Source organism: Tachyglossus aculeatus, chromosome 2 (assembly GCF_015852505.1).
Source record: "Tachyglossus aculeatus isolate mTacAcu1 chromosome 2, mTacAcu1.pri, whole genome shotgun sequence".
Taxonomy (NCBI): Eukaryota; Metazoa; Chordata; class Mammalia; order Monotremata; family Tachyglossidae; genus Tachyglossus; species Tachyglossus aculeatus.
In genome coordinates this window covers 148,117,799-148,143,681 of record NC_052067.1, presented here as the reverse complement: position 1 = coordinate 148,143,681, position 25,883 = coordinate 148,117,799, and the positions used below count along the sequence as shown (strand labels likewise).

General features: G+C 40.1%; 1 protein-coding gene across 6 annotated transcripts in view; it reads left to right on the top strand.

The window, feature by feature from the left end:
* KIF21A (kinesin family member 21A) overlaps positions 1-25,883 on the top strand; it is a 148,887-nt gene that overhangs the window by 71,130 nt on the left and 51,874 nt on the right. For 3 of the 6 annotated variants that reach the window (XM_038759878.1, XM_038759900.1, XM_038759865.1), the window contains exons 12-16: positions 8,816-8,872; positions 19,905-19,992; positions 20,258-20,375; positions 22,500-22,688; positions 24,835-25,034. In XM_038759878.1, the coding sequence (XP_038615806.1) occupies positions 8,816-8,872; positions 19,905-19,992; positions 20,258-20,375; positions 22,500-22,688; positions 24,835-25,034 (652 nt within the window). The remainder of the gene's footprint in view (positions 1-8,815; positions 8,873-19,904; positions 19,993-20,257; positions 20,376-22,499; positions 22,689-24,834; positions 25,035-25,883) is intronic. The other 3 variants (XM_038759894.1, XM_038759887.1, XM_038759872.1) reach the window with 2 other exon arrangements.

Genomic DNA, 25,883 nt, shown 5'->3' with positions numbered 1-25,883 from the left:
TCAATCGTATTTATTGAGCGCTTACTGTGTGCAGAGCACTGTACTAAGCACTTGGGAAGTACAAGTTGGCAACATATGGAGACGGTCCCTACCCAACAGTGGGCTCACAGTCTAGAAGGGGGAGACAGAGAACAAAACAAAACATATTAACAAAATAAAATAAAGAGAATAAATATGTACAAATAAAATAAATAGGGTAATAAATACATACAAACATATATACATATAGGCCATAATGTGTCTCATGTTGACCCTTTTCCCACAACATCCCCCTAGCCTGGAACTCGGCCCTGCCATATACGGCAGACCACCACTCTCTCCACATTCAGAGACTAAGGTCATATCTACTCCAAAAGGCCTTCCCCCACTAACAACTTTTTTCTCAGCTCGCTCTCCTTTCATTCATTCATTCAGTCGTATTTATTGAGCGCTTACTGTGTGCAGAGCACTGTACCCAGCGTTTGGGAAGTACAAGTTGGCAAAATATAGAGACGATCCCTACCCAACAGCGGGCCCACAGTCTAGAAGGGGGAGACAGACAACAAAACAAAATATATTGACAAAATAAAATAAATAGAATAAATATGTACAAGTAAAATAAATAAATAGATAAATAAATAAATAGAATAATAAATATGCACAAAAACATATACATATATACAGGTCTCCTGCATCATCGGTGCACTTCAATCTGTAACCAGAGAAGCAGCATGGCTCACTGGAGAAGGAGTGTGGCTCAGTGGAAAGAGCTTGGGCTTTGGAGTCAGAGGTCATGGGTTCAAATCCCAGCTCTGCCAACTGTCAGCTGTGTGACTTTGGGCAAGTCACTTCACTTCTCTGGGCCTCAGTTCCCTCATCTGTAAAATGGGGATGAAGACTGTGAGCCCCCCGTGGGACAATCTGATCACCTTGTAACCTCCCCAGCACTTAGAACAGTGCTTTGCACATAGTAAGCGCTTAATAAATGCCATCATTATTATTATTACTAACCCTTGGACACTTGGAGAAGCAGTATGGTATAGTGGATAGCGCACAGGCCTGGGAGTCAGAAGGTCATGGGTTCTAATCCTGACTCCACCACTTAATAGTAATAATAATGATGGCATTTACTAAGCGCTTACTATGTGCAAAGCACTGTTTTAAGAACTGGGGAGGTTACAAGGTGATCAGGTTGTCCCACGGGGGGATCACAGTCCTAATCCCCATTTTACAGATGAGGTAAGTGAGGCACAGAGAATAATAACAATGATGACATTTATTATTATTATTATTATTAACAGATGAGGTAACTGAGGCACAGAGAAGTTAAGTGACTTGCCCAAAGTCACACAGCTGACAATTAGTGGAGCCAGGATTTGAACCCATGACCTTTGACTCCAAAGCCTGTGCTCTTTCCACTGAGCCACACTGTGTGACCTTGGGCAAGTCATTTCACTTCAAATCAAATCAATCGTATTTATTGAGCGCTTACTGTGTGCAGAGCACTGTACTAAGCGCTTGGGAAGTACAAGTTGGCAACATATAGAGACAGTCCCTACCCAACAGTGGGCTCACAGTCTAAAAGGGGGAGACAGAGAACAAAACAAACATACTAACAAAATAAAATAAATAGAATAGGCATGTACAAGCAAAATAAATAAATAAATAAATAGAGTAATAAATATGTACAAACATATATACATATATACAGGTGCTGTGGGGAAGGGAAGGAGGTAAGATGGGGGGATGGAGGGGGGATGAGGGGGAGAGGAAGGGAGGGGCTCAGTCTGGGAAGGCCTCACAGTTCCCTCATCTGTAAAATGGCGATTGAGACTGTGAGCCCCACATGGGACAGGGGACTGTGTCCAGCACAATTTGCTTGTATCCACCCCAGTGCTTAGTAGCCTGGCTTAGTGGAAAGAGCCTGGGTTTGGGAGTAAGCAGTCGTGGGTTCTAATCATAGATCCACCACTTCTCTGCTGTGTGACCTTGGGTAAGTCACTTAACATCTCCGTGCCTCAGTTACCTCATCCATAAAATGAGGATTAAGACTGTGAGACCCATGTTGGACACCCTGATTACCTTGTATCTACCCCAGGGCTTAGAACAGTGCTTGGCACATAGTAAGTGCTTAACAAATATCATCATTATTATTATTACAGTGCCTGGCACATAGTAAGCACTTAACAAATACTGTCATTATTATTATTAATAATATTATTGGTATTTGCCTCATCCCCAACCCCACAACACTTATGTACATATTTTTAAATGCTATATTATACATTATTTATTTATTTATATTACTATCTGTTTCCCCCTCTAGACTTTAAGCTCATTTTAGGCAGAGAACATGTCTGCTAATTCCGTTGTACTCTCCGCAGCTCTTAGTACAGTGCTCTGCACATAGTAAACGCTCAATAAATGATTGATTTAAGGAATGCATTAGTGTGGTTGAGCCCTGAGAAATAATTTTCATTTAGAGATATCCCCATGTTGTTTATTATGGGATTTAGCCCTGCTGATTATGGAAAATCCATAGCAGACCTTGTGAGAAGCTTCTGCCGATAGCCTTCCTGGGCTCACGACAGCCAATTCTTCATTATTTTAGGGGAACAAGGATAGCATGGTTAAATGAAATCAACAGGTAATTCAGAAATTTCTTATTTATAAATTCCAACATTTTTCCTCCAGCAATGTAATTTTAGCCTCCTTACAAGTAGTAACATTGACTATTAAATTTCACCTTCACTCTTTCCGCCCTTCTGGGAGAGATGTTAATAAAAAATGAAATAGCCAAGAGGAAGCCAGCAAGAGGGAGAAGGAAGCTAAGAGACTAGGTTGATTCATAAATCAGATATACATATAATGTTTGGGCTCCATATTTTCCAGTTGTGAGATCAACAAAGTTTGGGGCACAGAGTGTTTTCAGGATTATGAATACTGTCAAGGATGGTGAGGAGCTGGAAAGTTTGTTGTTTAGAGGAGAGGCTTAATTTTGCCGTAGATATTTTTCCTGTCTTATTTTCAGGAAGATCACTTCAGGAAATAAAAAAAGATAATCAGTTATGCTTTTATCCGTGTGCAATGAAAATCAGTGTGAGTGTACGTGATAAGTTACTAAAGGAAGATGGGCAAATAAGATTCCTAATTAAAATATTGAAAATATGATCCATCCTCTCAACTGTGTCAATGCGATGGCACTGGGAATTCAATCAATCGATGGCATTCATTGAGCTCCTACTGTGTGCAGAGCACTGTACTAAGTGCTTGGGGGAGTTGGTAGTCATGATCCCTGCCTACAGGGGAGACCGACATTAAAATAAATGGCAGAGAGGGGAAGTAATAGAGTATAAGGATATGTGCTGTGGGGCTGGGGTGAGTAGGAGGGTCAGACCCAACAAATATGTTCCCTTTTTCTTTTCCCCTTCTTCATGTTTTTGTTGTTACTATGATAGTCACAAGATCCAGTCACCATTCTAGGCAAAATTTTTAGATGCATATAGTATGTGTACATTTTGAATATCTAGCCCTTAAATGGTAACCATGTTCAATAAATGATTGATTAAAATGTATTGGACAACACAGTTTTGTGTTTTGGTGGTGCAGAGTGAAATTCTGAAATGTATAAAAGATCAACTGTAAGCCCATAGCCTCGCTTTCCTTTGCCTAACCTCTATTTTATATCCTTTGATAGCTGACTGATACTGTTATGGGGTCTTCCTTTTAAAACATGAATGAAGACTTCCTGAAGCAATAGAAATGCTAATTTTTTAAAAAACAAAAATGAAATGAGATCCACCAGTGTACAACGAATTGACAAATGGAACAAAGTTATATTTGAACAGTTCTATGAAATTGGAGTGGAAGCTAGAAATCCTGGGATTTGTCTTCCACTAGCTACCTTTTGGGTCCTGAGAAAGTAATTTAACTTTTGCATCACAGTTTCCCATACAAAATGGAAATAATGTTAACTATCTTAGGTTTATAAAATGTCCTGAGGCTTTTAGCTTAAAAGTAAGCATGATAGTAAGTAGAAACAAAACATCTACATTTTATGACCCTAAAGCAAATATTTTTATTTGGTACATTCCACTCAGTAACCCAAAAACTCAACATTCATAGGATGATCTTTAAATTAATGAATTTTCTAATCTCTTAATGCACTGATTGTAGTTCTACAATTTTGCATTGCACCATTTACATTAAAACGTGAATTACTAGTGGAAAGTACTGTTTTTCCCATCCAATTGCTTCTGAGATGAAATTTTTGTTTGCTAGTTCCTAACAAGCAGGCGAGTAACACCTCTCACCCCAGTATTAAAAAGAATAATTGAAATTCAGTAGTTCTGTTTTTTCAAAGCTGGTAAAAAGTCTTATTAGCTCATTCCAATTAGATATCTATCTCTCTGAGGTTGCTCCGATGATTAAGGGTTTGAATTTTCAAAACTGCTTGGTGGAAAGGCCTGTGGTCTGGTCAGGGGGTGTTCTGGTTTTACCCAAAGCCTTCCAACAAAGTAGTTTTTCCTTTCCTTCTGGTTCTCCATCTCTGATGAGGAAGAGGACTGCACTTCAGGGAATTTTTGATTGATGCTTTCCATTTCAGGCCCAGGAAAGATTGGCCTCAGCATAAACTGAGGAACCTAATTCCTTCCTCCCTGAATACTATCAGATTATTTTTTTCCACACTAAACATATTTAAGTACCTGAAGGAGTCTTCTAGCGGTTTAATCTACCAGAGTTTGGTACCTTTCTGCCCTTTACCTTCCATTCTGTTTAAATGGCTACAGGGAAACTGAAGGATTACAGCTCCCCAAGTCCCCAGCATCTCTGAATTGACATCTGGGGTGACTACCTCCAGAGCAGAGATGCTGATATGAAGAAAACTCCTGGGGTCTCCCCTCACACAAGGAAGTTTAGGTCCCAGTCCCCCCACTTTCTTACTGGCCAATGCTACTCCCGTCTCTAAGACTCTAAGGAAAGCAGAAGGGATTTTTTTTCTTACGGTATTTGTTATTCATTCATTCATTCAGTCATATTTATTGAGCGCTTACTGTGTGCAGAGCACTGTACTAAGCGCTTGGGAAGTACAAGCTGGCAACATATAGAGACGGTCCCTACCCAACAGTGGGCTCACAGTCTAGAAGAGTGGGCTCACAGTCTAGAAGAGTGGGCTCACAGTCTAGAAGACTGTGTTAGCCACTTATTGTTATTATTGCTAACTTATTGTTAGCCACGTATTATGTACCAGCCACTGTTCTAAGTGCCAGGGTAGAAACAAAGTAATCAGCTCGGACACAGTCCATGATCCACATGGGGCTCACAGTCTTAAACCCCATTTTACAGATGAGGTAACTGAGACAACAGAGAAATGAAGAGATTCATTCATTTAATCGTATTTATTGAGCACTTACTGAGTGCAGAGCACTGTATTAAGCTCTTGGGAAGTGCAAGCTGGCATCATATAAAGACGGCCTTTATATGATGGGCTCACAATGGGCTCACAGTCTAGAAGGGGGAGACAGACAAAACAAAACGTGGACAGGTGTCAAGTTGTCAGAACAAATAGAAATAAAGCTAGATGCACATCATTAACAAAATAAATAGAATAGTAAATATGCACAAGTAAAATAAATAGAGTAATAAATCTGTTCAAACATATATACAGGTGTTGTGGGGAGGGGAAGGAGCTAGGGCAGGGGGGATGGGGAGGAGGAGATGTGCCCAAGAGATTTACTCAAGGTCACACATTAGACAGGTGGCAGAGTCAGGATTAGAACCCAGGCCCTTCTGACGCTCAGGCCATTGCTGTATCCACTTCCTATTCCCTAGATGGGAGTTTTCGTCTAACCTCAGCCTCCCATCACTGCTTGCTGCCAATGGCATTGTGATCTCAAAGAAAATGAAACCCACACAGCTGCTTTTATTTAAACCGTTTCTCATGTGGAGTAGTTTTAAGGGCTAAAGAAGCTCATCAACTCTTACTAGTGTATATAACTTCCTCTCATTATTGCAGTCATCATTTGGGGCTCCTGGAAAAAGAAGAGTTATCTTAGTTTTTGGACTTAGCAGGAAGCAAGTGCCTATATGGAGAGAGGGAGAGGGACAGAGAGAGAAAGGAAGGAAAAAAAAAGAAATTAAGAGTGGTCATGTTTTGAATAAGAAGACCAGTTTCTGAAGACCAACCAATAGAAAGAGCTTTGCTTTTCAGTGAAGCTCTTTCTTTAGGGGCTGAAGGGGAGGTTCTTGGAATGGATCCAGAATTTTTAAAGAGATATAGCACATTATACCACACACTCTTTTCCTGATATCACTTGAGTTGCCCTCTAGAGAATATGCTCAAGATAGGAAACAAGAAGAGCCAAGAAGACCTCTGAGAAAAATGACCAATTGAAGAAATATTTCTCCAGTAGGAATAACAAGAATGGTTTACTCTCAATACTTTTTGTCTTTTTCTTGGGAGAAAGCAACTGAAATTCACAATAGAATCAATAAGGAAAATCGTTCTTTTGTTTACAAAATGCAACTGCTACTTGATATGGGTCTACAACCCTAAAGAATTCAGTCACTGAGAGTGACCCACTATTATTTTGATTAATTCCAAGTTAATTAGGCTACAGGGAAATTCATAGCTTTCTTCAGTTCCCTGAATGAATGGCATACAGACTCTTGATAAAGAGCTTATAGAAGACCTAAACTTGACTAAACGTCTCCTCCACAGATACATTTTCAAATTCTCCTCCAAAATTGAAATTGTAAACATTTGGGCATTGAGGTAGTAGCATCGATTCTGAGACTAAGGAGCAGAATAGATTCATGGAATCCTAATCTGACATCAAAGAACTAATGAAATAAACTTTTTCCTGCTCTGGCCAGATTCAAGAATACCAAATGGCCCTAAGACAATTGTGAGCTTAAGTTTCACAGCTCATTTCAGCCAATCCCAGAATCAATAAAGCTTGGCAGGTTGTAAGATGGTGAACAATTCCCAATAACCTCTCAACAGGTTTTATAGTCCAAAATTTATTTTATCAAATAAACAGTGGAAGAGTCCCACATTGAGATGGAGAAAAAGATGCAAATGACAGGCTCCCCAAAACTCAGGATGCACATAGCTTTCCTATAAAAAGCAGTAGCCTGCAGCCCACGCAGAAATTTCCAACAATCTGAAGTACATATTCAAATTCAGTGTTGGACTTGTGTCAGTGCCACATTCAACTTCAGCGGAATTTCCAGTGATACCAGCTATGAATGCAGAAATATTGACACTGGTCCCGGATTCAAGGAATATTGGTCTGTTCACCCACATCAAAGCAATCTTATTAACTGACTTCGAAGAAATATTCTGAAATACTTGAAACAAAAGCTTAAACGATGTACCGTACTTAGACAATTCGGAGAGAGTAGCAACGGATTATTCAGCCTCCTTTATGGCCAAAATTAATTATGTCATGATATTCTTATAGCCTTTGCTCTAAGGAAGAATCAGAAAGGGTGCCAGCCCTCTTAGATAGCATATAAAATCACATCAGCAGTATTGAGTTCAGGCTTTATGCAGATTATTGTACAAGTAGCTTTGGGAACATTCATCAATCAGTGTCATATTTATTGACTGCTTACTTTGTGCAGAACACTCTACTAAGCATTTGGAAGAGTTCAACAGTATATGTAGACAGGTTCTCTGCCCACAAGGAGCTTACAAGCTAGAAGAGGAGATTTTTTTTTGATGAATTTATAATCTATGGGAGGGAAAGACAAGCTGACATATATTGATAAAACAGCAGTTAAAAGTTCTTAGAACAGTAATAAAAAAGCAGCACAAGGAAAAACATAAATCACAGAATGGAAGGAGTTTTTGGTCAGCCTTAGCCGTATTTGCAAAAATGGCTAAACCTCCCATGTTGTCTTTTTTGAGTAGAAAGATAGTGCACGTTTATTGCTTTTTTTCCTCTTCCTCTCCATCCCGTGGTTGACATCTGCTTTGTTTTTCTGACAAAGCAGACCTCTGCTGCATAGAGCAAAAATAAAAAGGAAGGGTTTTTTTGGTAGGGAGAACTTGAGGGATGGGAACCCCATCAGATCTGGAATCTTTCTGACAGCCATCTTTGAGGAGCCAAGTTCCAAATCCTCTGGGAGAGCAGGATTTCTAAGTGAAATGAGCTGATAATGCTAAGCACTTTGAAAGAACACAGGTTATGGTAAGTAATCTCCAGTGTCTCATGAATTTCATAGCCATTTGACCAGATTTTATATCACAAGTAATTTAACTATCCTGAAGTAGGCGTGATCATTAGACTATTTTGAAATTCACTAATAGTTGATTGATATGAAGCCATGTAGCAAATTAGTGTCTTAGCACTTAGTTGTATTTTCATAATATGGTATAAAGGCATTACTTTTTGAAATTCTAAGACTTTGGGGGTTAATGGCCTATTAAATGATTTTTTTAAAAGGCCAACCAGGAAAATTCTTCTTTGAAGACGAGGCTTTCTTTGGAAGTCAGTCAGATTCACCTTTCGTGAGCTAAAATACATATTTCAATATCACCTCGCCCCTATCAATTTAGGATATAGATAGTTACTGAAAATATTGTTGTCAGATTAGTTGACCTGGTATTCTGGAAGCATTGCTAGGATACACAGTCTCTTGTTTTCTGCTTACTTGTTGCAAAATGTATTGCCTTTTTACTATTTATTGGCTTTGGTATCTTTAAAAATTTATTTTAAAATCTTCGAGCTCATGTATCATTTTGACTTTCTTATCACTCTCGCTTTTTACTGTCTGGTTTGTCCTTCATTGGCTTGGCCTTCCAATACTGTACTTCGTGCTTTTGAAGGCTACAGAAACTTGAGGAAAGCAATCAAGAAGAAAGAAGGTTGGAAATACTTCCCAGGTTTTTAACTAAAATGTCATTTTAATAATGAGTTTCTGTTCACAAAAGAAATGCTGGTAGTAAATGGATTAATAGAGCCTTTTGAATACACTAACTGGGGGTGATAAAATGAATAGGAGCCTTATGAAATGAGTAGTATGAAAAGGAAAAACAGTTCTCAGTTCAGATGCACTTGAGCTACACATACCCTCAGATAGGTTTTCCAAGATTATGGATGTGACTTACTCTTTTGTAACAGTACGGTGTCTCCTATAGTCATTATATTTGTTTACTTCTCTTCTTGTAGTAATGGTTCAGGCATTCTGAAGTAATTATAAAAATTGGTATGCAGCATGAAAAAAGATAAAATGAATGTAAAATTAATTTTTATGATGTCACCTGGTAATTGCTAGATGCTCTTCTCCCTTTTGCCCTCAGTACTCTAAGTCCCATGACAAGTTAAGGGACTTTCCTAATGAAAGTCTTCCTGTAGAATTAACAATCTGCAAACCTGGTTGGAGTTTTGAATGGTACAAGGCTTAAGAGGGATTCCTTAGTTAAGATTTAACAGGCTTTTATTTTCCTTTAATAACCTTCAATAACCAACATGCTTGGTTATTGAAACTACACCCTTACTGCACCCTCAGTTTAAAGGAAACATATTTTAAGAAACTGTTTACTACCTATTGACTTTGATATTTTTAAAAATCTACTTTACATTCCTTAAGCTCTTCCATCTGTGTTAATTACAGCTATAGTCATTGTAAAATCAGTCAGGGGTTAGTTAAGTTCGAAGTTAATCTTCATGTTTTTCCCAAAGAGGCGGAGGCACTTTTTTTCTTCAACCATAAGTGATATTTACTGCTGGGATTGTGTCCTTAAACTGTTTTATTGTTATTTTAAAATAATAAATGTGGTATTTAAATGCTCTAGGCACCAAGCAATGTGCTATGCACTGGTGTAGATAAAAGATAATCAGAGCAGACACAGATCCCACTTTGGGGCTCACAGATTATATATGGGTAAATATTATCAAAAGCAACTTGCTAGTACTCTAAAAGCTTTACTGACTTTTTGCCTGCCGGGAAGCTGATATCCCTCAATTCAAAAACAATCTTGGTTAGCTGATTGATGATGATGATTATGAGGTCAGCCTTCACTCAACAGTTGAATGGTATTTATTGATCACTTACTATATGCAGAGCACTCTACTAACCACTTTATCTTTTATAGTTATCAGAAGGTGTTTCAGACCCCTCACAAGGCAGAGAGTATCAGTTACATATTTGCCCAATATTGTAGCCACAAAAACTTCCCACTAATGATGGCTCCTTGCATTCTTTTATTCGGCTTCTGCAGGGACTTTATTCCTGGTTCTCATGATGATTTTGCCCAACACCTAATACTGGGAGTAGTTCTTCCTGCAGCCCTGAATTTATGACTAGTCAACATCTCTCAGTCCCCCAGCATGCCAGATAATAAAGTTCTCACTGTAATTAAATGTGTACTTTAGAAATTATCTTGATAACATTAGTATTCATATCACATGTGTTAGGATTTCTAGATATCAAATTTGGGCATGAAGAACAAAGTGTTAAAGGTGACTAGTAAGGGTAAATACAGTACTAAAGGACTAATGACTTTTCCAGTGACAAATTGGTATGTTTCACTTTGAATTTTAATATATATTTTATGGCTCTCCTTCCCTGAAAAATGAGGATTGAATAGACAAGAGACATGGATAGTACCCTACTTATAATACATCAGATGTAGGAGTAAGTTGCCAAAGTTATGTTACTAAAGTCATATGTTGCAGAATCAATCACTGGTATTTGTCGAGTGCTTATTGTGTGCAGAGTATTGTATTAAGCGCTACATAGTTGGTAGATATGTTCACTGCCCACAAGGAGCTTACACTCTAGAGGGGAGATAGACATTAATACAAATTATCAATATGTATGTAAGTGCTGTCAGGCTGAAGATGAAGTGAATGAGGCCGAGGGTGGGGTGAATATCAGGTGCTTAGAGGGTACAGATCTGAGTACATGGGGGGACAGAAGGGAGAAGAGGTAGGGGAAATGAGCATTTAGCCAGAGAAAGCCCCTTGGAGGAGATGGGCAAAGTTTTGAAGGTGGAGAGAGTGGTGGTTTGTCATATATGAAGTGGGGGAGAGAGTTTCAGGCTAGAGGGAAGGTATAGGCAAGGGTTTGGAGATAGACAAGATCAAAGTACAGTGGGTAGGTCAGTGTCGGAGGAGCTAAGTGGAAGGTCTGGGATGTGGTAGTAAATCAGCAAAGTAACTTAGGAGTGGGCAAGGTGATTTACTACTTTAGAGCTGATCGTAAGGAGTTTCTTTTTGATGTGGAGGTGAATGGGTAACCACCGGAGGTTCTCGAGGACTGGGGAGGCTTGGACTGAATGGAAATGTCATTATAATCAATTAAAGCCATATTTAATGAGCTTCCAAAGCAGATGAGGTCTATGAAATTGGGGTGCATATTAAGGGAAAAAGAGACATAGCTCCTGTCCTTACACAGCTTGGTGTCTAATAAGATTGAAAGAATCCAAGGGGACAGCAATTGGGTTGTTCCACTTGTCAGTTATACTAGGATTGAGGAGAGCTGATGAGGAAGAAGAATATTGTTCTTGAACTGTGTAGGGAAATTGGTGGTAGTAGTGGAAATGTTTTGGTAGAGGTGAATGGCGAGGGATTTGGGGAGGAACTGGAAGGAACTAAGTGGTTGGGTGAGAATTCAAGTCGTAGCTGTGAAAATTGGTGATAAGAATTGTTGGCTTTCTGGGTTTTGTGGGTGAAGCTGATGAGACCCAAAAGGAGCTACATTCTACCAGAAGAAGAAGGCGGGGATGAGGCTTAACTGACACGATTTCATGACCCAAGAGATACTTTACATTTTCTCACTCCATTTGATCTGAACCTGCTATCTGAGGACTAGAGATTCAGGAACTGAACCTGGATCTGAACTTAATTGAGAAGATGGGGACCATCTCTCCCAACCATCCTATTTCTGCATTTTTCACTGGGATTTTTGGTGGTGCAAAACCATGGAGAAGCAGAGCAGCCTACTGGATAGGGCCCAGGCCTGGGACTCAGAAGGACATGGGTTCTAATCCCGGCTCCGCCACCTCTCTGCTGTGTGACCTTGGGCAAATTATTTAACTTGTCTGTGCCTCAGTTACCTCATCTATAAAATGGGGATTACAACTGTGAGCTCCACATTGAACATGGACTGTGTCCAACCTTGAATGTACCTGAGAGCTTAGTACAGTGCCTGGCACGTAGTAAGTACCTAACAAATTAACATAAAAAAAATCAGGCCTACTAATGATAAATCAGTCTATCGTATTTATTGAACACTTACTGTGTGCAGACCACTGTGCTAAGCACTTGGGAGAGTGCAGTATAACAGGGTTGGAAGACACATTTCCTGTCCACAACAAGTTTATAATGTAGAGGGGTAGATAGACATTGATGTAAGTAAATAAATTACAGATATGTATATAAGTCCTATGGGGCTGAGGGAGGGGTGAAAAAGGGAACAAATCCAAGTTCCAGGGCAATGCAGAAGTGAGTGGGAAAAGAGTAAAGGAGAGCTTTGTCAGGGAAGGCCTCTTGGAAGAGACATTCATTCAATAAGGCATTGAAGCTGGAGAGAGTAATTGTCTGTTGGATATGAAGAGGGAGAGGGCAAGATATGGACGAGATATCTTCAGCGAGATGGATATGATGAAGGTAAAATGATTAGGTTGGCATTACAGGAGCAAAGTGTGTGGACTCAATCAAGCTCAGGTTGTTATTTTTCATAAGTATTTTTCTTCAGTTAAAATACGCTATACCGTCACCGGCTCCTAATTAATTCAGGATCAAGCCTTACCCTTAGATAATATAACAGATACCACTGAACCTGTTGCAACTTGCAGGTTTCCTTCCTCTCCCTGTTCCTCCCTCTATACCTCTCCGTCTGTCTCATTACTTTGTCTCTTTTTAATAGCTGTCACACTGTCCTGTCAGTATTTCAGTACTCTCGGTTTTCTCCTGTGCCAGCCTCCATTGACCAAAAGGGAGATCTATGATCAGTGGGATACATTGAATTCCTTGTAAGAAGGCTAGCCACCACAGCTACTAAACTAATTCTTTGATTAAATGTTTGGTGTATTCATCCTTTTATATAGTCTATGACGTGCCATGCTTATTAAAGAATTAGCTGTATCACATGAACCAGCATGGCTTAATGGATAGAGCATGGCCTAGGAGTCAGAAGGACCTCAGTTCTAATTCCAGCTCTGTCACTTGTCTGCTGTGTGACCTTAAGCAAAACACTTCTCTGTGCCTGTTTACTCATCTGTAAAATGGGAATTAAGTCTGTGAGCCCTAGATGGGACTGTGTCCAACCTGATTAGCTTGTATCTACCCCACTGCTTAGTACAGTGCAGTGCCTACCATATACTAAATGCTTAACAAATATCATAAACACCCCCCCAAAATCAAAATTATTAACTTTATGCCTATCATTCATTCAGTCGTATTTATTGAGCACTTACTGTGTGCAAAGCACTGTACTAAGCGCTTGGGAAGTACAAATCAGCAACATATAGAGACGGTCCCTACCCAACAATGGGCTCACAGTCTAGAAGGGTGGAGACAGACAAAAAAACAAAACAAGTAGATAGGTGTCAATGCCATCAGAATAAATAGAATTATAGCTATATACACATCATTAAAATAAATGTAGTAAATATGTACTAATAAAATAAATAGAGTAATAAATATGTGCAAATATATACAAGTGCTGTGGGGAGAGGAAGGGGGTAGGGCTGGGGGGCGATGGGGAGGAGGAGGAGGAGAGGAAAAAAGGGGGGCTCAGTCAGGGAAGGCCTCCTGGAGGAGGTGAGCTCTCAGTAGGGCTTTGAAGGGAGGAAGAGAGCTAGTTTGGCAGATGTGTGGAGGGAGGGCATTCCAGGCCAGAGGAAGGATGTGGGCCAGGGGTCTACGACGGGACAGGTGAGAATGAGGTCCAGTGAGGCGGTTAATGGCAGAGGAGTGGAGTGTGCGGGCCGGGTCATCATGTATGCTATACTAAACACTTAGGAACATTTAAAAGAAATAAGAGATTTGATCCTTGCCTTCATGGAGCTCATAGTGGGCAGTCACTGTATCTGTTATATTGTTATGTTATACTCAGCCTAGTGCTTGTTATAGTGCTCTGCTCATAGTAAGCGCTCAATAAATAGAATTGATTGATTCATGGAGTTAACAGTGTATAGGTAGAGCTAGAAATAAACTGAACAATCTAGACTACTGACAAATGCGAATAGCCTCCAAGAGAAGCAGCATGGCCTAGCGTAAAGAGCACCAGCCTGGGAGTCAGAAGGACTTGGGTTCATAATAGTAATAATTATAATTACGGTATTTCTTAAATGCTTACTATGTGCTGAGTCCCTGGCCCACATGAGGCTCAGTCTCTGAAACCCCATTTTACAGATGAGGTAACTGAGGCACAGAGAAGTTAAGTGACTTGCCCAAGGTCACACAGCAGACAAGTAGTGGAGTTGGGATTAGAACCCACGACCTCTGACTCCCAAGCCCTTGCTCTCGCCACAAGGCCAATCATGAGGCCAATCATTGAGGCCAAGCATCTCGCCTCAATCATGTCTCTGCGAATTGCTTGCTATGTGACCTTGGATAAGTCACTTAACTTCTCTGTGCCTCAGTTTCCTTAACTGTAAAATGGAGATTAAATACCTGTTCTCTCTCGTACTTAGACTGTGAGCCCCCTGTGGGGCAGGGACTGTGCCTGACCTAATTAACTTGTAACTACCCCAGCGCTTAGAGCAGTGTTCTACACATGGTAAGCGCTTATTAAATATAAAAAAAGCCAAAAATGATTAAATCAATAAGAAAAACCAGATGATTACCTGAATGCCAAGGGGGTTGATGGATGGCTTAGTCGGGAAGATGGGCAGATCCATGGAGGGCTACCTCCTGGGCAAGGGCAATATTTCAAAAGGCTTTGAAGGAGGGGAGTGTTGCTATTCATTCATACATTCAATCGTATTTATTGAGTGCTTACTGTATGCAGAGCACTGTACTAAGCTCTTGAAAAGTACAGTTCAGCAGCAGTTAGAGAAAATCCCTCCCCATCAACAGGCTCACAGTCTAGAGGGGTGAGATAGACAACAAAACAAGTAGACAGGCATCAATGGCACGCTATTTGGCAGAGTTGAGACAGTTATTAATCAGTGGTATTTACTGACATTGAGTGCTTACTGTGTTGGTAGTGGATTTAGTGCTAGGAAGAGTGCATACAACAGAGTTAATTGACATGTTCCCTGTCCACAGGGAGTGTGAACAGTGGGCTTGGACACAGGAGAGTCAAGAGTTAGAGACAGCAAAATTAGCACAAATAAAACATCTCAATCAATCAATCAATCGTATTTATTGAGCGCTTACTGTGTGCAGAGCACTGTACTAAGCGCTTGGGAAGTACAAGTTGGCAACATATAGAGACAGTCCCTACCCAACAGTGGGCTCACAGTCTAAAAGGGGGAGACAGAGAACAAAACCGTCTTCTCTCCCAAAGGCATTAAAAGAGATTTCCCTCACCAAATTTAGAGGTTTGGTTCCTGAAACTAAATGTTTTTGGCAAGACGGCTTATGGCTAGTCAAAAACAGGTATTATTTAACCTGCTACTCCTATGCTGTTCATTCAATCACATTTATTGAGTGCTTACTGTATGCAGAGCACTGTACTAAGCGCTGGGGGAGATACAAGGTTATCAGGTTGTCCCACGTGGAGCTCACAGTCTTAAACCCCATTTTACAGATAAGGTAACTGAGGCACAGAGAAGTTAAGTGACTTGCCCAAAGTCACACAGCCGTTAAGTGGTGGAGCTGGGATTAGAACCCGTGACCTCTGACTCCCAAGCCCGGGCTCTTTCCCCTAAACCACGTAGATACAAAGGAAAGCAATTGCTTTAACTTGTAAATTTGCTCTTACCAAGGTACTGTACACCCAGAACTCTGATTTTGTTGTGCTTTGTGCTAATTTGTGTCAATAATTTATCAGCATTACAGAGTAAAGGAAGGAACTGTAGCTGTCAGTTTTTGGTGGCTGTAAATTTTAGGCAATTAAAATTGAACTCCCTTTGTTTTGCCAAATAATTATGGTTACAGAAGGAGTACGAAATACTATCGTAGTTCCAGGTCAGGGAATAAGAGCTCAGAAGCCTCAAAATGATGGGAAGCTTTCCGCCTATTACCAGGTCCCTCAAACTGTAAACCATGGCCACAGAATCCTTTAGAAGATTGTGCTCAGATACTAGTTTCCAAAACTGGTTGAAAAAGAGTGGAAGGCAAGGGAAGCTCAAATTACAGATGTAGTTTCAACAGAGTTGAAGATAAGTGTGTTTTTCAAATTATGGAGAAGCAGTCTAGTTTAGTGGAAAGAACACAGGCCTGGGAGTTAGAAGACCTGGGTTCTAATCCCAGCTCCACTACCCGTCTCCTGGATAGCAATGAGCAAATCACTTAACTTCTCTGTGCCTCCGTTTTCTCATCTGTGAAATGGGGATTAAATCGAGTGCCCCCCACTAGGTAGATTGTAAATCCCTTGTGGGAAAGAAACTGTGATCAATCTGATGATCTTGTATCTACCCCAGTGCTTAGTAGAGTGCCTGGCACATATTAAGTGCTTAAGTACTATTAAAAAATACAATAAAATAATAGATCATCTTTAGTCCCTGTTACAAGGGGCTCACAGTTTAGATGACTGGACCCAGAATTAGCAAGAACAAAATAGAAGGAGTGCCAGTGAAGATGTTTAAATTTCTCTACTCTCTTCTTTCCCCAAGTTTAGGTGCTCTTTGACCTGTCAGCTCTGAACTGTGAATTTGATTCATTCATTCAGTCATATTTATTGAGTGCTTACTGTGTGCAGAACACTGTACTAAGCCCCTGGAAGAGGATAATAAAACAGGAAATAGATACATTCCCTGACCACAACAAACTTGGCTGGGAGGCAGGAGGAATTGTAACCTCCTGGATTTTTTTTAATTAAGTGCTTTTAAGCTCTTTGTGGATAGGAAGCACATATACCAACTCTGTTATATTGTACTCTCCCAAGTGCTTAGTACAGTGTACTGCACATGGTAAGCGCTCAATAAATTGGTTGATGTATTCAGTGTTATTTCATTCATTCAATCGTATTTATTGAGCACTTACTGTGTGCAGAGCACTGTACTAAGCGCTTGGGAAGTACAAGTCGGCAAAATATAGAGACGGTCCCTACCCAACAACAGGCTCACGGTCTAGAAGGGGGAGACAGACAACAAAACATGTAGACAGGTGTCAAAACCATCAGAATAAATAGAATTATAGCTATATGCACATCATTAATAGAATAGAGTAGTAAATATGTACAAGTAAAATAGAGTAATAAATATGTACAAATATATACAAGTGCTGTTGGTGGGGGAAGGAGGTAAGGCTGTGGGGGCAATTGATAGGGAGAGAGGAAAAAGGGGGCTCAATCTAGGAAGGCCTCCTGGCGAAGATGAGCGCTCAGTAGTGCTTTGAAGGGAGGAAGAGAGCTAGTTTGGCAGTTGTGTGGAGGGAGCGCATTCCAGGCCAGAGGAAGGACGTGGGCCATGACTCGATGGCGACATAGGTCAGAACAAGGCACAGTGAGAAGGTTAGTGGCATTACAAGGGAACAAGCATCCCCAGGGTGCTATAGAAAATAGTTGTAATTTAGGAGCAAAGAGGGAAAACACAGGAAAAAACTGAGATTCAGAAAGTTCAGATCACCTGCCAAGTAGTAAAGTAACAAAATGCAGCCCCCACGGTTATCCTATGTTATTGGAAATCTATTGGCTGTACAATTGGCAAGAGCACTTGTATCCTGAGGATGTGGGTTCTAATCCTGACTCTGCCACTTGTCTGTTGTGTGACCCTGGACAAGTCACTTAACTTCTCTGTTCCTGAGTTACCTCATCTGTAAAATGGGGATTAAGACTGTGAGCCCCACATGGGACAAACTAATTACTTTGTGTCTACCTCAGCGCTTAGAACAGTGCTTGGCACATAGTAAGCACTTAACAAATACCATTATTATTATTAATCTTGGTTATCTTTCATTATTGTGAGTTGAATGTTTCTGTGACAGTAATTTGTCAGAGATCCTAACGGATTTCATCGTTAATCCCTATGAAGAGTACTTGTTGAAAGAGGAAGTGGTTTGATTATTTACTCTTGCCAGTTGTTTTGAACTCTGAATTTTGTTGTATAATTGACTAAATTTGCATTTGCACCACCACTCTGAAAATATTTCTTTTATGTTTATTTGCATTTTAAAAGTTGTGTACCTTTTAGAATGATTTTTGAAACCTTTAGTAGTTGAAAACCTTTTCATCTAACTCATAGAGTTTGTTGCTCTATGAGGTTCCTGAGGTTGATAAACCCAAAGACCTGTTAAATAAAAGCAGTTAGGGTCAGCTTCCATTGCACCAGGGAAAATTCCAGAACTTTTGTGGAAAAGGAAGAGAAATGATAAGTATATTAATCCCATTTAAAAGCCTACTCTGGTCTCACTTGTTACCATTCAGTCAGTTGTATTTGTTGAGTGTGTACTTTGTGCAGAGCAGCATTCTAAGCGCTACAGAGAATACAGTAATAACAGAGTTGGTAGACATATTCCCTGCCCACAAGGAGCCCTGCTTACAACAGTGTTTGGCACATAGTAATCACTTAACAAATACTATTGTTAAGTTATTATTATTGCTATTACTACAAATCTAGGGGACTTGTTATCCTGGCTTCATCTTGTTTCTCAGGTCTCTGTAACTCATTATTTTACAAACAGAACTGAAGTATAATTGTTTAAAATTCACTATTGCCATAAATTTATAGAACTTTATAGTTAAAATTTAGAGTTTCAATTTAACTAAAATAATGTAGGCTAGGTATGCTCTGACAGATGGTAGTTTTTATTGCAAGAGAATTCTATTTACTGTGTAAATTCTTCTGTCAAGAGCTTCAGCACCATTACTTATTTTGAGTGTTCCTTTCGTGGTATTTGAAGAATACCACTGTGGGTTTAAAAAAAGTAAAGATCTTTTATGCCCAAGCTTATTCAATGTAAACTCTCATTACCTCATAAATATGATCATGCTGTACTTGTTTGCCCTGTCTTCATTCTAAGGTCAGGCTCACAATGAAATGGAAAATTGATTTTTATGCAGTGGTCAGATTGAGCTGTGCTAGGGTATCACATTGATCTAGGGGATTAAGACCGCCTCTGTTCATCCCGGTACTCTTGCAAAGACATTCAGGCTAGCAGTGGCAATTGTCTGCTACCAGAGCTTCAGTATTAGTACTAGATACTTAGAGTACTTTTCCTTGTGACTGAGAAATCTTTTCAGGATTTACCTAATTAGTAGCTATTGTGGGCCACCAAGATGGTGGTGTGCCCTACTGTGCCTCGTTTGAATAAGAATTATTCCCTGGGAATTGACATATGCGGTGAAAAGCTCTGAAACTGCTCTTAGAATTCCCATTTCTCTTCTAAGTATGGCAAACGTAGAGTGGCAGCCCATTCCAGATCCAAGCCCATCTTTTGGCGGCCATTTCGTTTGAGGTCGTTGGCGAAGACATGGCCTTCGATTACTTGTATCTGATAGAGAAAATCCATGGATGGCCTGGGCTGGTTCTGTAGAAGGGATTGCTCATTCCTTTCTCTTTTTGTCCGGTTATCCTCCATTATTGTGGATTGAGTTGCTCTTGACTAATTTGTAGTTTTATCATAAACTCTCATGACTTAGGGCATAGCTGATTTCCTATGTTTCAGGAAACAACTTTACCTCTTAATAAAACAGTGCACCACTGAGGGTCAAGATTATTTTTTTTTCTGAAGTATCAAGTATAGTAATTTGTGGCAAAACCGCATTCCCATAGATGCTTGGAAAATTTTATTCCTTTGAAAATTATCAGCTAAAATAAAACTATGTCTAACATATTACCTGTGTGTTTCCTTTCATAGTGTTGTTAAAGAGGAAAATACAGACACTGAACAGGATAAGAGGGAAGAAAAGGGTATTTCAGAAAGAGAGAGCAATGAAGGTGAAGTTGTAAGTATACAAGTGTAGACTCTTGGATTTAAAATATTTGTTTTTGAATTTTGTAGATACTGTTCAGGTACTCATTAAGCTTGAGAAACAAAATATTCCAGCGGACACAAAGATGTAATTACAACCTCATGTTTCCTTAGGTTGTAATTTTTCAAAATTTAATGACAATACATTATCTTCTCCATTTTTGAAGCGATAAGTTTTCTTTCCCAATCTTCTATATGAGAAATTGGAAGTACAAGCATTGTCATACTTCATTTTATAGGAAGAAATCCAGGAAGTAACTGATCATGAAGAAGACGAAGATGATGAAGACGAGGAAGAGGAGGATCTGGAAGCTGGTGAAAGCTCAGATGAATCTGATTCCGAATCAGATGAAAAAGGTATCTTTCTCTTGCGATAACTTGTGCTACAGATAATTGTGAAGCAATGACATATTCATTCTAGTGATAGCTAGTTTGAATACCTGAGGAATCCTTCAGCATAGCACTGTCGGAGGAGTCCTTTGGTGTTTACTCTGGTGGGGCTTGACATGACTTACCATGTCATGACATGTGCTTGACATGACTTCCTCTCCCCCTCGTCCCCCTCTCCATCCACCCGGTCTTACCTCCTTCCCTTCCCCACAGCACCTGTATATACGTGTATATGTTTGTACATATTTATTATTCTATTTATTTATTTATTTTACTTGTACATATCTATTTATTTTATTTTGTTAGTATGTTTGGTTTTGTTCTCTGTCTTCCCCTTTTTGACTGTAAGCCCACTGTTGGGTAGGGACTGTCTCCATATGTTGCCAACTTGTACTTCCCAAGCGCTTAGTACAGTGCCCTGCACACAGTAAGCGCTCAATAAATATGATTGATTGATTAAAGCAGTATGGCCTAATGGATACAGCATGAGCCTGGGAGTCCGAAGGACCTGGGTTCTAATCTCAGCTCTGCCACTTGTCCGCTGTGCGACCTTAGACAAGTCACTTAACTTCTTCATGCCTCAGTTCCCTCATCTGTAAAATGGAGATTAAGATTATGAGCCCCATGTGGGACAGGGACTGTGTCCAACCTGATTTGCTTGTATCAAACCCAGTGCTTAGCACAGTGCCTGGTACATAGTAAGCCCTTTACAGATACCATAGTTATAAATATTATTACTCAGTGGGACCTCGTGGTATCTGGGATCAGTGAAGTGAGGGAGGATAATCTGAGAATGTTGCTTCTCCGCACAAGGATACATTCTTGTTATTCTAAACCTTAATCCAGCACTGATTCTAATTTTATTGCTTTCTGTGTGTGTGGCCCGACAGAAAAAGACCCCTTAGAATGTTAAATGATCAAGAAATTAAAGGTTTTAATATACGTTACATAGCTATATGGAGTAAAAATGTGCATCATGGTTAAATATCTGGCACTTTAGATATTTTCATTCTGGGTGTGTGAACCTTGTATGCTCTTGAGAGAAAGTTCAAGAAAGCCATTCTCATCAAGAGAACAAAAGGTTATTCAGTCAATTATCTCTCCCCCTTCTAGACTGTGAGCCCATTGTTGGGTAGGGACTGTCTCTATATGTTGCCGACAACTTACTTCCCAAGTGTTTAGTACAGTGCTCTACACACAGTAATCGCTCAGTAAATACGATTGAATGAATGAATGAATTATATTTATTGAGCACTTACTGTGTTCAGAGCACTGTACTAAGCGCTTGGCAGAGAACAGTATAACAAAAAAGTGTCATCTGTGTCGGAAGTAAACCAGAACCAGCTGGAACTCAGCCCTGGAATCTGTGTTCTTGTTGGGGGGCAGGAAACATGTCTGTTTATTGTTAAATTGAGCTCTTCCAGGCCCTTAGTACACTGCTTTGCACACAGTAAGTGCTCAGTAAATATGAATGAATGAATTACTGTTCTAAGGGGGCAGTCTGCTCCCCCTGGTCCCCGATATCTGCTGTCTCTGTTTGTCAGTAGTTGTCAGGGCTGCCCTGAGTCTACATGCTCATGGCCTCATTTTCTTCATTCTTCATCTGGCCACCCCCTCCTCCTTCCCACTTGGTTGTCAATAGATGATTCATATCTTTGACAATCGAAGGGAACAGAATGCAGAAGGTTTGCATCTTGTTCCAATTTTTGGAAGCTGTAGCTACGATGTTGACGTAAGCTCTTCATGGCCTTCTTGTCTTTATCCCCTCGAAGGATATTATGTGTCTTCTGTCCCACATAAGCTCACAGGGTTTCCTGAGCTTCACAGATGACAACATTTTGTTTTGCCTGTTATTCGTTTTAATCAATATGTTGTTCCTTTTCATCCTTAACACAGCTGGTATCTGGTGTCTCGGGCTCTGAGAGCAGTCAGTGTCTTCAGGCTCTTTGTGGTGTTCCCAAGTAACTCTCATGTTACGCCCTAAGTGAATCGGAAATCATCATTTTCCTGTTCTCTTATTTGCCTCCCTTCTGTTCAGGAACACCTTTTTGACATATTCCTATTGATTTTCTTTCTTTTCTTTTGAAATAGCCAATTATCAGGCAGACTTAGCCAACATTACTTGTGAAATTGCAATAAAGCAAAAGCTGATCGATGAACTAGAAAATAGTCAACGAAGACTACAGACCCTGAAGAAGCAGTACGAAGAGAAACTAATGATGCTGCAGCATAAAATTCGGGATACTCAGCTCGAAAGAGATCAAGTGCTTCAGAATTTAGGTAAGAACTGGAGCTTAATGTAATAACCTTTATGTGTGATTTTTGTTTTGCTATCTCCATTTATTTAATGGAAGAAAAATTCAAGTAAGACCTACATGAAATGTGCATTAGCACGAGTGTGCTTGCTAGATCATGAGTTGATTCAATGTTTTTTCAGGATTGTAAACTCTTACAGTGTTGTTATAGTAACTATAAAAAAGAATTCTGTTCATGTCTCCCTATTCCTCAAGAACCTCCAGTGGTTACCCACCACCAATGAAGTAACATGGTGTAGTGAATAGGGAACAGATCCAGGAGTCAGAAGGACCTGCCTTCTAATTCCGGCTCTGCCTCTCGTCCTCTTTGTGACCTTGGGAAAGCCACTTAATTTCTCTGTGCCTCAGTTACCTCGTCATTAAAATGGGGATTAAGTTTGTGAGCCCCATGTGAGACTGGGACTGCATCCAACCCAATTGGCTTATATCCACCCCATCACTTAATACAGTGCCTGGCACATAGTAAGCACTTAACAAATGAAACAAGCTCCACCTCCACTTTGAAAAGAAACTTATTACCACTGGCTTTAGAGAACTCAGTCAACTTGTCCCCTCCTACCTTACCTTTGCTGAATTTCCTACTATAACCAGTCTGCACACTTCGCTCTTTTAATGCCAAACTACTCAATGTACCTCAATCTCATCTTTCTCACCGCTGAATCCTTTGCCCACATCCTCTCTCTGGTCTGGAACTCCCTCTTCATCATCAATCGTATTTGATGATCATATCTTCCTTCCGATATGGCAGACCACCCATCTCACCACCTTCAAAACTTTATTAAAGTCACATCTCCAAGAGGTCTTCCCCAACTAATCCCTCATTTCCCCTATACCCTCTCCCTTTTGCTTTGTCTGTGCACTCGGGTCTCTACCCCTTAAATACTTGATGATCACCCCAACCTCAGCGCCACAGCATGCATGTACAGATCTGTGATTTTTTTTAATGTCTGTCTCCCCCTCTAGACTATAAACTCTTTGTGTTCAGGGAAGAGATCTACCAACTCTATTTCATTCATTCATTGTCTTATTTATTGAGTGCTTACAGTGTGCAGAGCACTGTAGTAAGTGCTTGCGAAGTACTAGTTGGCAACATATAGAGATGGGCCTTACTCAACAATGGGCTCACGTCTAAAAGGGGGAGACAGATAACAAAACAAAACATGTAGACAGGTGTCAAAACCATCAGAATAAATAGAATTATAGCTATATGCGCATCATTAATAAAATAGAGTAGTAAATATGTACAAGTAAAATAAATAGAGTAAGAAATATATACAAATATATACAAGTGCTGTGGGAAGGGGAAGGAGGTAGGGTGGTGAGAGCGATGGGGAGGGGAGGAGGAGAGGAAAAAGGGGGCTCAGTCTGGGAAGGCCTCCTGGAGGAGATGAGCTCTCAGTAGAGCTTTGAAGGGAGGAAGAGAGCTAGTCTGGTGGATGTGAGGAGAGAGGGCATTCCAGGCTTCTAGACTGTGAGCCCGCTGTTGGGTAGGGACTGTCTCTATGTGTTGCCGACTTGTACTTCCCAAGTGCTTAATACAGTGCTCTGCACACAGTAAGCGCTCAATAAATATGATTGATTGATTCCAGGCCAGGGGAAGGACGTGGGCCGGGGGTCAACAGTGGGACAGGTGAGAACCAGGCCCAGTGAGGAGGTCAGTGGCAGAGGAGTGGAGGGTGCGGGCTGGGCTGGAGAAAGAGAGAAGGGAGGTGAGGTAGGAGGGGGCGAGGTGATGGACAGCCTTGAAGCCAAGAGTGAGGAGTTTTTGTCTGTATTTGTATTGTATTTGTATTGTATTATCCCAAGCACTTAGTAGAGTGCTTTGTATACAGCAAGTGGTCAGTTCAGTCCTCTTGATTTGACCGTTATTGACATTTTCAATATTGAGAATATTCTATTCCATCCATTAAATTTAGGCCACGTAAAATCATGTCTTGGGTGTTCTTTGGGAAATCTAACACAGCAATGGTCAAAATGACAATTAAGCTTGAAAGGAATAGAAAATGTTCTCAGGCTATCGGAAGTGATTGTGAGGTCATTGAATGATCTCTCATCATGTATTCTAAAGTAATGTAAAAATTAATAGAAGAAAATTTCCTTTTGTCATTTAGGCTCTGTGGAATCTTGTTCAGAAGAAAAAGCCAAAAAAGTTAAATCTGAATATGAGAAGAAGCTGCAGACCATGAATAAAGAACTTCAGCGACTCCAGACTGCTCAGAAAGAGCATGCACGCTTGCTGAAAAATCAATCTCAATATGAAAAACAGCTGAAGAAATTGCAGCAGGATGTGACAGAAATGAAAAAGACCAAGGTATAGATTTTCTTGGAAAGAAATACCAAATTTGGCGTTTGGGAAACTTGGCATTAGAGCTAGGCTATGAGATAGCAAAGTGTTCTCCATTTTTAATTGCAAATGCTGTGCTTTGACCTGATGTTATCCTTACAGATAGATTGGCTGCCATTCATCAAGTTAAAAATTGACTGCTCCTTGTTAGACATTTTTAAACCGCCTAGGATGGAACCTTTTATGTCATGCTGAAAGCGAGATTTTCCTGTGTTGGACATTAAAGTCACAAAGCAATAGCAGATTTTAGATCAGATATTCTTGGGAAATGTATGATCCAGGTTAATCAGAACTTCAGATCATAGAATACAATTTTTTATTGTAAAGTTTTCAGAATAATTTTAACACATTAACATACATTAAGCATAAAAAGTGTGTAGGCACTCTTCCTTTCTTACCTCCCTGACGGGAATCTTCAATCACTCACTTTGCAATGGCTCCTTCTCCACTGCTGTCAAACATGCCAGTTTGACACCTGTCCTAAAAAACACCTTCTCTTGATCCTTCAGTACCCTCCACTTGTTGCCCCATCTCTCTTCCTACCATTCCTCTCTAAACCTGAGAAATTTTTTTACACCCACTATCTCCAGTTCATCTCTTCCAATTTTCTCCTTGACCCTCTGCAGTCTGGCTTCTGCCCCCTTTACTCCACTCTAAAGTCACTAATGAACTCCTTCTTGTCAAATCCAATAGCATTTTCTCCATTCTAATCCTCTTTGATCTTTCTACTGCCTTCAAACTGTGAACCACCCCCTTCTTCTGGAAATAATAATAATAATAATAATGATGATGGTATTTGTTAAGTGCTTACTATGT